The 12,812-nt window shown below is 57.0% G+C and overlaps 1 protein-coding gene across 3 annotated transcripts in view; it reads left to right on the top strand.

Annotated features, from left to right (window-relative positions):
* The window catches only part of LOC122378355 (kalirin-like), a 207,648-nt gene that overhangs the window by 188,068 nt on the left and 6,768 nt on the right, over nucleotides 1-12,812 (top strand). For 2 of the 3 annotated variants that reach the window (XM_043359328.1, XM_043359330.1), the window contains 3 exons: nucleotides 4,117-4,314; nucleotides 4,647-4,718; nucleotides 9,379-9,573. In XM_043359328.1, coding sequence (XP_043215263.1) covers nucleotides 4,117-4,314; nucleotides 4,647-4,718; nucleotides 9,379-9,573 — 465 coding nt within the window. The remainder of the gene's footprint in view (nucleotides 1-4,116; nucleotides 4,315-4,646; nucleotides 4,719-9,378; nucleotides 9,574-12,812) is intronic. The other variant, XM_043359329.1, reaches the window with a different exon arrangement.

Raw genomic sequence — 12,812 nt, 5'->3', positions numbered from 1 at the left:
ACGAGTGGCATTGCATTGTTCTAGCGTATTATACTAACACTGCACTAACACTGCAACATCATTTCGCCGATCATTGCCAGTTCGTCTCGCCACAGACCCGTGGCGCGGGTGTCTCTCGGTGCCGAGCTTATACCTCCTCCCGGCTCGCTGCGGGTCGCCGCCAGTAAAGCCCCGGTTCGCGATGTCGACTCGGCGGGCGGCCGGGGCCTGTGCTGGCCTCCGAGAGAGCCCGGTCCTAGGCACACCGTCAGCCACCGGCCTCCGAGTGTGCCCGGTCCTCAGCAGACTCAGCCACTGGCCTCGGCCAGTCGGCGTCTCCAGTGCGAGACCAGGCTTATCTTGGTTTTGTGTCACGGTATCGATTGAGGCTCTATTCGTGACAGAGCCGAGGATGGTCTTTTCGGTAGCTCGCTAAATGGCCATGATGGCCATCCCATCTTACTGCGAATGTTGCCCGGAATGGTGGTCTTTGTAACTCACTGGATAGCCACCAGTTCCACCGCGGCCGGTAGCTGGACGCTGGTGCCGGCTAACCCAGCTGTATATACGGACCCCAGCCGGTAGGACGGACGGGCTCGGTCACCGGTGTGCCGCCGCAGCTGCGGGCTTCGACAGCCCAGCTGGCGGTGCGCCGGTGATGAGCTGGGCTGTGACAGCGCGGCCGCCGACGGCTGCGACTGGCCCTCTCAGCTGTGACAGCTCTCTCGGCGTGTGCCGGCGCTGACTCAGGACGCAGGTGTCTAGCGCTAGTTGTCGATAATAGTCCCTAATGAGCTGCCGCCGGGCGACGCGCTCTCGCTCTGTCACTCTGCCCCTCTCTCCCTATCTCCTCTCTCCTCTCTCTCTCTCTCTCTCTCTCTCTCTCTCTCTCTCTCTCTCTCTCTCTCTCTCTCTCTCTCTCTCTCTCTCTCTCTCTCTCTCTCTCTCTCTCTCTCTCTCTCTCTCTCTCCTTTTCTATTTTGTGTCCTCCTGTCTGTCTCTCTCGCCCCTTTTTTGTAAGCGGCTCTCATCTCCACCTTTCTTCATTTCTCGTTCAGCCCCTCTCCATCTTTCCCCTCTCCCTCCTCCTTCTCTGTCCGCCGTTCTCTCCACTTACGGTCTCGACTGGCGAGCGTGCGCCGTCTCTGCCATTCCCGGACGGTCCCTGCCTGCTCGCTGCATCGCGCCGGCCGTGCCACCAATTGATATGTAAATGTGTGAAGACGCCGAGCGACCTTGCCAGCCAGAGACGGCCTTTTGCGGCGCTCCGGCACTCTGCCGGCCGTTCCTCCCGTCCTCTGCCGAGATGGGCGACCAGCGACCCGCGGCGTTCGCTGCGGACCTGGCTGTTGCGGCTGGACTGTGGTCACGTCGGCTAAGACTAGGGGTGCGTTCGGAGAGGCAGATTCCCGGGGAATATTCCACGCCGGCATGAAATTTCCGCCGAATGTGCCGTTCGGAGAGCGATTCCCGGGGGAAAGTTCCGCGGAACGGACGCGGAAAGCGCGGAATCTAAAAAGCATCTCACGCGTCGTTCCCGTCAAGATGGCGGCGCCCATCAATATGCTCGAGTGAGTATATTATTGAATATAAATGGATATTTCTTGCGTTTGTTTCCACCCTGATCAGTTTTATTGCAAATCCAACAATTGATAATGCTTCCTCAGTTGTGCGATTGTCCTCTGAAGCAATGAAAACGATAATTTGAAGTGTTGTGTTGTGTGTGTTTGGGGTGGGGGGGGGGGGGGGTTGGGGGGCACAGTACAGATGGGACTTTTTGAAAATAATTGTGATTTTTCTTAGTTGTAGGTGTAGAAAATCAATATCAATCAACGCTGTCACACACCATCCAACTACTTGCACTGGGCCAACCCAAGTAACCCAAACAAAATCCCACGAACTCAACTTGGCGCAGTAGCGCCGATCCTTGAAATTGGCGGTATGGAATGTCCCTCTCCGAACGCAACACGGGGAATTTTCACGATGACGGGGAATATTCCGCGCTCTCCGAACGCACCCTAGGATTTCGATATATGTTTAATCATTGTGATGGCCTCTCAATGTGCTTTTGAGCTGCATTTTGCGGTGTGGTTACGTAATTTGCGTGTGTTCGTCATACCTACGCAAAACGATCAGTCAGTCGATCAGCCTTCCCTCCCGAATATGCGAAGATTTGCTGTTTTCCGTCAGTCAGGACCCTTGAAGTTTGATGTGGGTTTGAGGAGGCGTTACAGTTGCCTTTCGCACTTCCCTTCTTTGCTGACTCTGATTTCACTGTGAGGCTCTGATCTCCCTCCTGTAGATACTCTAATCTGTGCCTACCAACGAACTCTGCCCTGCTCCCATCCCTGCAGCCTCCGCTGCGTCCGCCTCTGCCCCTCTGCAGCCCGGTGACAGCGTCCAGTGATGGAACCCCGCTGCAGGCTGCCAGCCTGGTCTCTGTTACTGCGGTCACCACAACACGGATACTGCGTCAGGCTCGCACAAACACCTCTGCTCGGCTGGGAACGGTCAAACTAGCGAGCCGCGGTGCAACCGTCACCACGAGCCGGCAACAGGTGGCGAACAAACAGACGCCTCCTCTCAGCTCCTTCACCGTTGTTGCTTTTGTGGGGTGTTTGGTATTCGAGTGTGAAGTCAGAAGAAGCTGGGTAGGAAATGCAGGATCAGTTGAGAAGGTGATATCTGATGGAGGAAGAAGTCGATTCATGCTGAAAAAGTACAAGTTCACGCGGTTTTCTCAATTTCGTTGCTGTAAGATGGGCGCTGCAGATATTGTCTCGCTATGGATAGTGGATACGCTGCGTGTCTCAGTGGCGTGTCAAATCATTTGCTCCTTATTTTCGTCCTTTGCAATATCGCAGACGTGTTTACTGTTTGGCCATAACTCTGAATTCAATCTAAACTCGCCACCCCGGCTGTGAGCCCGCCGTACCGTCGCGTGCCGGCGCCGCTGTTGAGCGCCGTCTGTTTGGTCGCTGAGTGCAGCGCGGCCAGCCGGCCGCCGCTGGGTCGATGCCTCGCCCGCCGCTCGTCTGTTGATCGCTGGCTGGCTGCTGCAGGGCGCTCGGCGTGGGACGGTAACACGGCCGGTCGGAGCAGCGAACGGGCGGTGCAATACGGGCTGGAGCGTGATCGGTCGTAGCTTTGTTTGGGTTTGTCAGCGGTGGTTTTGGTGAGCTGATGTTAGAAGTAATTTTATGGGAAAATGAGAAAAGCAAAGAGACAATCGATAGATGTTGAGAGGTGACAGGTTGAGAGGTAACTCCAAGGTTACGGGCAGGGATTGGCATGTCCTGTTGGCGATGTTTGTACGGCGGGCTGTTTGACTTCCCTGATCTATAGGTATATCAGATCGATCGATCTTGTCCTATCAAGGGCCTGGTGGAGAATGCCACGAGGGGCCCTCTGAGTTCCGCGAAGCGTCCACTGTCCTCAGGGGCTGCGGCACAGCGTCTTCCCGAACCTCCTCCTCCCCGAACGGTCGGTCATCGTCGTCCATCCCGCGCCGTGTCAGTCTGATTAGTGTCTGTGTCCACTGGGCCGGCAGGGGCTCCACGGTCCTCTCCCGTCCCTTGAGGTCACAGCCTCACCGCCTGACCGCCGCCGCACGGCCCCGGCCGCTCAAACATGCATACCATTACACATGTATGATGGAGCGCGATGATGTGTATGCAGATGTATAGGGCGGCGAGATGCACCTGCAGGGTCGTGTCCGCCAGCCGCGACCGGTTTGGAGGAGGAGATGCAATCACGGAGGCATCGGGCGCGCCTGACTCCGGCGGGTTTTTCACTGTTAGGTCAATTGTATGGTAAACAGTTGTGACTGTATCTTTTTCGAAAGCTGATACCTTTTAGGCTCTCATTGCGATTGCAGTTCAATTTACGGGTTTTATCCATTTAACTATGATCATTGTCGTTGTGTTAAATCCCGTGTCTGGTCTAACCCTGCCCCCTGACTTGCGTTGGCCGGTGACGCCCGAACCCCCGACCAACTCTGGCACACTTGTATTGGTGTATGTGACTGACCCGTTTCTCCATTTTTGTGCTGACTGGCGGGAGAAACCCCCTTCTGACTGGCACACCTGTATTTGTGTATGTGACTGAGCCGTCGCCCCATTTGTTGTGTGCCCTCAGGCGGGAGTGGACGGCTCGATGGGTAACCGGGTGTCGGGCGGCAGCGCCACCAGCTCAGACGAGCCGGGAGCCGCCGCCGCCGCCGCCGCTGCTGACGACCAGGACGAGCCCGAGCTGCCGCCGCCGATGCGCGTGCTGGAGGACCCGGCGGCCGTGGCCGGACCGGCTGCCACCGTCACAGACGGCGCCGCACACGGGGTGAGTCGAGGCGAGGTGGTGATAAAGGGAAGGATGTAGTGGTATGCCGCTGGGTTGAGGGACGGGCTTTGCCGGATCTGCGAGGCGATTGGGGCGGTAGGGTTGCGTTTTACGGTCGTGCTGTGGCTCCTGTCTAGCTGTGTGAGAGTTATGCTGTCTGTTATAATGCTAGACTTCGACAATCCGGGCAGCGGCTTGACCACCGACTGGACTAGCTGACTGGCTGGCTGTGCAGTTCTGGTGGGAGGCTGACCGCTGGACCCCTGGGTACCGGGCTCACCGTTGTGTGGTCGGTTTTTGACGTTAACCTGTATGACGTGGCGGGTTTTCAGCCGGAGCTGGCCGCCGGCAGCTCTGCCGAGCACGCCGCCACAGAGCTGGAGCAGCTGGTCAAACAGCGCCTGGTAACCACCCCCTCCCCGTGTGCCCCCTCCCCCCTCACTGTCAGTGTGCTGTAGTGAGAGCCGCGGCATGATAGATCCCACACAGCTGCATGGCTGAGCCCCGGAAATGTCCGGAATCCCGCGACACGCCGGCTCCAGACTGCACTCCCCGCGGTCAACTGCTCGCCCGCTCCGACAGACGTGCCCTTTTTCAGCTGGTGGTCATTTTTCTGACGGCCACTGCATGGTTGTTAGCAGTGTGTCGCTCGCTCTGCGTGTGCCTCTCACCTGTGTTTAATGCTGTAGTGTTGGATGAGTGAGCTTTGCATGGTGTGACGCAGTGTTTGAGCCCCGAATAACACAGCTCGCGCGTGTTTACGTGCACGTACGTACGTGTCTATGAGGATGTGTGTCACGGGGTCGGTCTCGTTCTGCTGCTTTGTGCGGCTCGAGAGCGTGAGGTCGGCTGCGGTTTTGTGGAGGCGAGATGGTGCGCCTGTGGCTTCAGTCAGAGCTGGTTAAAGCGAGCTGGCGCTCAAAGCTACACGCAGGTCTTAGGTGTGATAATAAATCACTCTCTGGTTGCCAGGGCGGCGCGGCGCCCTGCGTTCAGAAACGAAACCTCTCTGCCACTCTGCCTTAGAAACGAAAATAAATACCGGCCACTTTGACCGGTCTCGGCGCCGGCGCTGTGTCGACCCGACCCGGGGACCTCTGCGCCGTCCGCGCGGCGCTGGCTCGCTCACTTTCCTCGGCACATCGTATTGTGTGCCGAAGGTCGGCAGGCGACTGCAAGTCACGCCGGATTACACGCAGCGCCGGCGGCGCGGAGGGCCGGGGAGGACGGCGGCGGGTGGCTCTGCCGCACGGGCCGTGCATTGTAATCAACGAGCTCTCCGTGGATCGGTGTCGTGTCTCGAACTCTCCAGCTTCTGTTGTGGTTCGAGATATGACAGTCCACTGTCTGTATATTTGTATGGCCGTTGTCTGGATGATGTGAGGTGCTCTATGGTGTCTGAGTTGTGACGTCTGTGTGAGTGTCCAGGCGCGAATTCTGCGCTTGTGTTTTTTTTTCTATTCCTATATTATGAAGGTGTCTATTTAAGTATCTACAGGTACGCAAACAGATGTACATATTTATCTGGGGTGCATGTTCATTGTGAAGATGATGTTCGAGTACCGTAATGGCAGCCGTGGCATCTCAAAGGCCGGCCGAGCGTCGTCAGTGTGCACGGACACCTACCCCATCCTCCATCCTCGGTCTGTGTGTATGTAGAGGCGCGGTGGGACGGACAGTGCCGTCCTGTCGTCGGAGAGCGCACAAACCGTGGCGACGACAGGCCGCTGACGTCAACGCTGCGCAGAGACCGCACACTGGGCCAGAGGCCGCCGCACAGTGGGCCTGAGGTCGCCGCACTGTGGACCAATCAGTAAACACGCGGTGGTGCAACGGCGTGAAATGGAGAATTTACACGCTGACAGCGGCTCACAGGCGTGCAAGGCGAACCCCTGTGTGTCAGTTAAGGCCGGCGGTTTTAATGAGGACGTGATTTGCATCTCGGCGGACAAATTCGAATGCAGACCGGTGCGCCGGAGCCTCTGCGGCCCCGTTCGTTACCTTGTATGTCTCGGAGGTGAGTGGTGTCATTTGTTCATGTCGCTGTCCGGCCGGAGCGGGCGTGGTCTGGCGGTGCACGGGGCGTGGTCTGGCGTTGGACTGGGCGTGGTCAGGACAGTGATGCTAGTCGTGTCCGGCACGTCACGAGTATGAAGGGTGTCGCTGCATGTAACAGTCGGGATACATGCCGATCGCGATGTCCCCTGCCTCCTGCGAAGTTATTGGGCTGTTACTGCTTACCGAAGCGTAACGTTCGATGCTGTTAATTTTGACTAAAATTTCATAAATGCTTGCGTAGTCGTTATGTAGAATCGACAGATCCGATGTTCGATTCCTCGCTCATTTTCCCGGTATTCGGCCCCTATCTCGACTGTCACGGTTTGACACCATCGCCCTCATGCCACCCGACCCGACTGGCCCATGGCCAAGTTCGTCGGTCTTTCTTCATGTGCCTTCACTTAGCGCGAGAGCTGCTAATCCCTCGACAGAATGTAATTATAATAAAGTGTCGGCGGCGGCAGAGTTGGCGTCGGACCGCCTTCATTCTCGGACGACTGCTTTATCGAGGTCCGAGAGGCGCGAGTTGACGTGTTGGACGGGGGCCGGAGGCTGGGGGGGGGGGGGGGGAACTGTTGGAGGGTGTCCAGTTCACTGGGGTGGCTCCCCGGACACCTCAGTAATCGCTGGGAAGAACATAGAAAGAAATGTGAGAGGGTTTTTACTGGCATACTAGCTTACTGGGATATTTAGTTGGCTGCAATGGAGGTTCAACTCCCAGGGGTGGATACTGGATATCCGCTAGGGCACTGAGGTCAACATAGTGAGAAGGGCTGTGCGATGACTTCAGAGCTCCTGGACCACCTCTGGAGAAAATCAGCTGCAAAATAACGGATCTGGAGATATGCGCCTCGAAGGTGGTCCCCATGAGGCGTCTGGGTCACCATCGAAATATTCGGTTAAGTAAACAAATTTCAGACGAATTTCGATGACTGAGGAAAATCCGGAGCCGTTGCATGCCATTTTGCTATTCCAAACCGTCCGCTAAATTAGACTTCTGTCTCAACCTCGTACGTATTCAATCTGCCGCGCATTTCGATCTCCAATCTTTTATTTCGCCCAGCGGGCCGTCCATTTCAATGGGGTCGGCCTGTGATGGTCGTTGGCCGCCCACGGTATGGTCGGGCCGACGTACGGCCCTCGTCGGCGAGCGACTGCAGACGCTCGCCGTTCCTCGCTCGCCGGGCTCGGGGTCTGTATCGATCGCGACTCCTTTGGTGCTGACGGCGACGGCGCTGTCAGCCGGTCGGGCCGCGCGCCGCCTGGCCCTGATGGAGAGGCCGTGGACCACGGACGTGCGCCTGCCTGGAGACACCGCACGTGACCTAGGGGTGACCTCAGTTCTAGGATGGGGTTTGCTCACTTTGGCTGAAAATAGGGGAAGAGATAACGGCTGTAGCTTCTAAAGGGTGACGCTTTGAATGAGAAACCAAACCCCAAGTGACTGGAGTGATCGGATGGTTGGCTAAGTTTATTGCAAAACTCACCGGATGCCTCGTATGTAGATAAACAATCACTGCAGCTCCCAGTCATGGAAAGAGGAGAGGAGTGTGGGCAGAGGAGGCTGTATCCGGCGGGTCAGTGCCGGATGATGTCACTGGCGGTGACTTCAGCGGCCAGGGCCGGCGGCTGAGGCCTGTGGACGCCTGTATAACGACCTGAGGAGACGACCCGTGCCGTCATCGAGTGCTTGTCGCTGGCTACTGGACACAGCGGGACACACCCGTGGACTGCGGCGGAGTATGAACGGGCCCTGGTGCTGCTGTGGCGTCTGAGGACGCCTTTTGGAGTCCGTTCGACGGCGTAGTGCCGCACGGACGGTTTGCTATTGCTCCGTCGACGTTGTTGACCAAACGTGTTGTGAAACTCCACCGGATGCTGGATGCCGATATACACTCCTTGTTGGTAGATAGGAGAGGGTAAGCATTGCAATGGAAGTCTGGCAGTGCATGGTTGAACACTAAATATCAACGCACTAGTCCCTCACTGGGATGGATGAAACGGGCTCACTGTTCGACAATCCGTATTGGCTATCGTTACTACCGAGCTTGGTCGGCTGAGGTGTCCACTGTCCAGCTGAGAGCTACATGCCACCGCCTGGAGAGCGTCGGCCCTCAGTGTGTGTACGGGCAGCGTGGCCCGAGCGTCGCCGGTGGTATGTGTGTGAGTCGCCGGTCCCGGGATTTACACGACTCTGGGTCTGTGTGTGTGCCGGTGTTTGGTCTGTCCGCGGCCGATCTGTGTCAAGGTGGCCGGCCGACCGACCGAGCGACTGACTGGCCCGTTTGGGTGTCTCCGTCCGTCCGTTTCCGTCAGTGTCTCCGGCTCTGTCTCCGTGTATCAAGTTGTCTTCACTGCACTGGTTATGTATCCGTCTGGAGTGTCAGTCTCTTGTGTTTGAGGACCGTTCACAGTTCCGCCGTTTCGAGACTTTGATGTGGTCTTATGGGTTTAATGCGTGGTTTATGTGATGTGCGCTGACAGCTGGGAGTCTGTATTGCCATATTCGTATGACTATGCCAGTGTGTCAGCAGTGTGTCATTGCCGTGGCGGCGGTGTATCTGTCCTTGGTTATGATTGGAATGTCTGATGGTTCGTTAGTAAAAAGCACGGTGTGATGTTTAGATGATGCTGATTGCGAGTGTTTGCATGTTGGCCCGCTTGTTTACGATAGTACTAGTGTAGCTGCCCGCTTTTCCCTGTATGACATCATGTTCAGTGTGCACTTGAATGTCTCACAGCGATGTAATTCCAGACATGTGTAACGGTTTATAAGCCGTTGCGTAGGCAGCTCATCTGACATGTGTCTAAGTATGATATTTTTAGTACTTACCTCAACGGCCTTACCGTTAGCTTGTTTGTACAAAACGCCAGCTTGCCTCACGTGTGTTCTATGTAAGGTTGTGTGTAATGATGCACCCGCTTACCTCAGTTATCCTGTGTATCTGGCGAGTATCTGGCGTGTATCTGATGTGCATCTGACGAGTATCTGACATCTCTCTCCAGGAGGGTCACACGGAGGGTGACGGTCCTCCGGGGCGGGCCGAGCCGCCCGACCCGGCGCCGGACGGCGCGCAGGGCGGCTCCTCAGAGGACGAGGACGAGGAAACCTCGCGGCAGCAGAAGGCGCTCAAAAAGAGGAGTTTCGTCATCCAGGAGCTGGTCGATACGGAGCGGGAATACATCCGCTCGCTGGGCCAGGTGAGAATGGTGGTGAATTAAAAGGTGTTGGGACTTGGGAGAGGGTGTGGCTACTGGCTTGATGGGATTGAACGGCAAAATGTACAAAACGTGCGTAATTAGCACGCGTGTAGTGTAAGTTGGCTGTGGAAAACGTTGGAGGAAGACGTTTTTTACATAGTAGCTTCTTAGTGAGCGAAGACAGCAATTGACGGCAATAGACAGCTTAGGGCTGTTAAAAGCTTCCTTGGTCTTGAGAACAGCAAATGAAACAATACATTCCTGGCTGATCCATTGGCGTCGGGGCACGAGGGCGGATTTTAGCACGGCATTCTGACTGCAGCCTTTTGCTGTCAAGAGGTGATGGTTATCTTAAGAAGCATCATGGCTTTAAATGTGAAGATAATAGGTTTAGCGAACACTCAGCCTTCTTTCAGTTGCGATGTCTGAGACGGCTTTTTCTTTATCATTCTCGGATGAAATAGGAGGGAATTAATGCCCATTGTCGAAGCAGTTAGTTTTGACAGCTTTTCTCCGGGCGGCTGGAGAGCGACTGAAATTCCTGCCTGCCTCTGATCCCTGCCGGCTTTGTCTGAGTTTTCCGAGCTGCTGATTGTCTGCTGGTGGCCAATTAGATGTTCGCCGAGCCGCCTAAGCCGGCTGATTGCCCGAATCCCACTGACGGATTAGTCTGTGTGCAGTAGGATTTTTATGGCGCGTGCCTGCCTCTCGTCAGTTCTCAGAATGGCCGGTGACTAGACAAGGCTGTGGACTGGAACCAGTTGTCATCATGGGACTTCGTAACGTCGACATGGCATGCAAGCATGTCAACATGCCGCTATTCCCCACCACTGAGATATTCTGCTGATTTTTATGACGTACTGCAGTTCTGAGGATTTTTCAGTTCATGATTTATCGAATCAGTGTTATCGCACGTGCGATCGGATTCCACTATACCGATAACAGATGTGATACCCACAATACCAGCTGTCGACCGGTATCGCTGCTGGGTCGTGTGTCCGTGGCCCGGCTCTCGGAAACCCTCCCCGGCCGCCGGTCGGTGCTCAGCGGTCGGACGGAAGCCTTTATCGCCTGTTTATAGCGCGCCCGGCACGCCGCTGTTTGCCTACCACACGGACCGGTGATAATGACGCTCCGATGAGAGTTAGCGAGCCAGGAGTCCGGTGGGCCAGTCAGAAGCCGCGGTAGGCGATCCAAAAGGCACAGTGGGCGAGCCAAAAGTGTGTTAGGTGAGCTAGGATTGTGGTAGAGGAGCCAGGAGCGTGGGAAGGAAGCCAGATGCCGTTGTAAGCGAGGCAGGAGCCACGGTCGGTGCTACGGCACCGCCGCATTGGAAGGGAAGCCATAGCAGCAGCGTGCTGTTCTTAAAGAGGATTGTTTGCAGCAATCTGTTGATATTCGATGCATCCAAAAGGGATTTACGGAAGCTGTCAAGCCAGTGGAGGCGCTGGGTGGTTGTGGGGCGTGGCCGTGGTTTAGGGACCCCCATTCGGGACGGTGCCGCGGGCCCTTGGAGGCCGGCCAAGGCGTCGACACGCCGCTGTTACTCTCCTGTGGCGCTGCGGGGTGGGCGGGCGGCGGGGAGGCGATGTGCGTGGTAGATGTCTCACATGTGACGGCCGAGATGTCAGCTTTGTGCGAGCGAGAGGCCGCCCTGCGCGTGGTTGGGACATCTGACGGGAGGTACGACACCATAGGCTCGGCTGCTGTCAGTTTGGGCCGACACCGGCTCTGTAGAACCTTCCAGATGTTCCGCTCTGATTCAGAGACTCAATGACACCGGAAGGGTGTTGAAGTAAGTTGTCCGGTGGCTTTTGGTCTCCTAAATAAGTTACCTCACCCGTGAAAGACTGTCATGGAGAAAGGCGAACTCTTTTAGTGAAGGGATGCCCTCGATACGGTAGGAACCCCAGCTCGGAAGGTTGTAATGTGCTACAAAAGAACAAGCAGTTTCCATCAGGTGGCTGGTGTATGCCGGTATTCCCACCCTGAATACAAGGTAAAGAATGGGTCGTCAGAATGCCTATTAGCGCCAGTAGCTAGCTTCCCATAGTGAAGCCCCTGCACGCGTTACGGAACCGCCGCTGCCGTCGGCTGCAGAGTTACTTACTTGTACTTGTTGGGTTAGGGCGCATAGCCTCGTTGGGCTCAAGCGTCCGTATGGCTGCAGAGTTATGCAGCAGCGACTGCGCCATTTCTCGCCGCGTCCGCCGCCTGTTTCCAATCGGCCCAGCCGGTCGAAGAGGCGGCGCCGGCGCAAAAAGCGTCTCAGACAGCGACCGCCGGCAGCGCGGCACCGCTTTGGGCCGTGTTTTGCGCCGGCGGGACGCGTCCCAATGCCGACACATGCTGTCAGATTTCGTGTTGGCAGAGCGTGCCGGACGTGTTGACAGGCGGGGCTCGGAAAACAGACGACCGCGACCGGCACGGGCTCCCACGCGGTGTCACCCGCTCGCCAAAAGTGCCGCGCTGCGTCGGGCGGCGGCACGTCTGCTGTGATCGCGCCGCGTCCCAGACGCGCTCTGTTTGGTCGGGCTGTGGGCGGGAGTCGGACGGGGCGACACTGCAGAGGCGCCGGTGGTGGTCCGACGGGTGGGGAGGGGACGCTCACGGCGCCACGCTGCTGACGGGGCCATTATACTCCGTGTCACAGGCCGCCCCCGCCCCCGCCCCCGCCCCCGGGTGACTCAGAGCCAGTCAAAGCTCACCCACGCGGGTGTGTGTGACCGTTCCGCCGCGGTTCCACCACTGTTTGGCTGCCGCGACTGAGGTGTTTCCGGAGCTTACGAAGCCGCCGGGCTGCGGGAACGCGTGGGCGACTATTACGACCCCAGGGAGCCTGTGTTAGGCGATTGGGTGCCGAATCGGCGGTCGTTTGGGCGATGGGTGGCCAGGTGTGTGGGCCGGCGCCCGGCGGTCTGCGGCGGCGCAGCTGTCAAGACGGAGTGGTAGCGATGTTTACTTGCATGTTTTCGGCTAGTGTTTGATGTCGGTCATGCACCTGCGTGCGTTATCGGTGTCTTAAAGTTAGTTTTTTACATGATCTATGTGGGCGTGTTGCTTTAGGCGAACTTACTTTGCCGGGCGGCTCAGGACGGGAGGTGTAGAAGATGACAATTCGTATGTTCGTGAGGAAAACCTGAAATCATCCACTCCGCCCCTCACCTCCTTGGCTGTCGCTCTACATAGGTCCATCCCACCCTGTTTCTAGCACCCATCTCCTCCTCTCATGACTGACC

The sequence above is a fragment of the Amphibalanus amphitrite genome, unplaced genomic scaffold (genome assembly GCF_019059575.1).
Source record: "Amphibalanus amphitrite isolate SeventyFive unplaced genomic scaffold, NRLGWU_Aamphi_draft 000058F_arrow, whole genome shotgun sequence".
Taxonomy (NCBI): Eukaryota; Metazoa; Arthropoda; class Thecostraca; order Balanomorpha; family Balanidae; genus Amphibalanus; species Amphibalanus amphitrite.
Note: the sequence above shows the minus strand (reverse complement) of the source record. Positions and strands in the feature narration are given on the sequence as shown.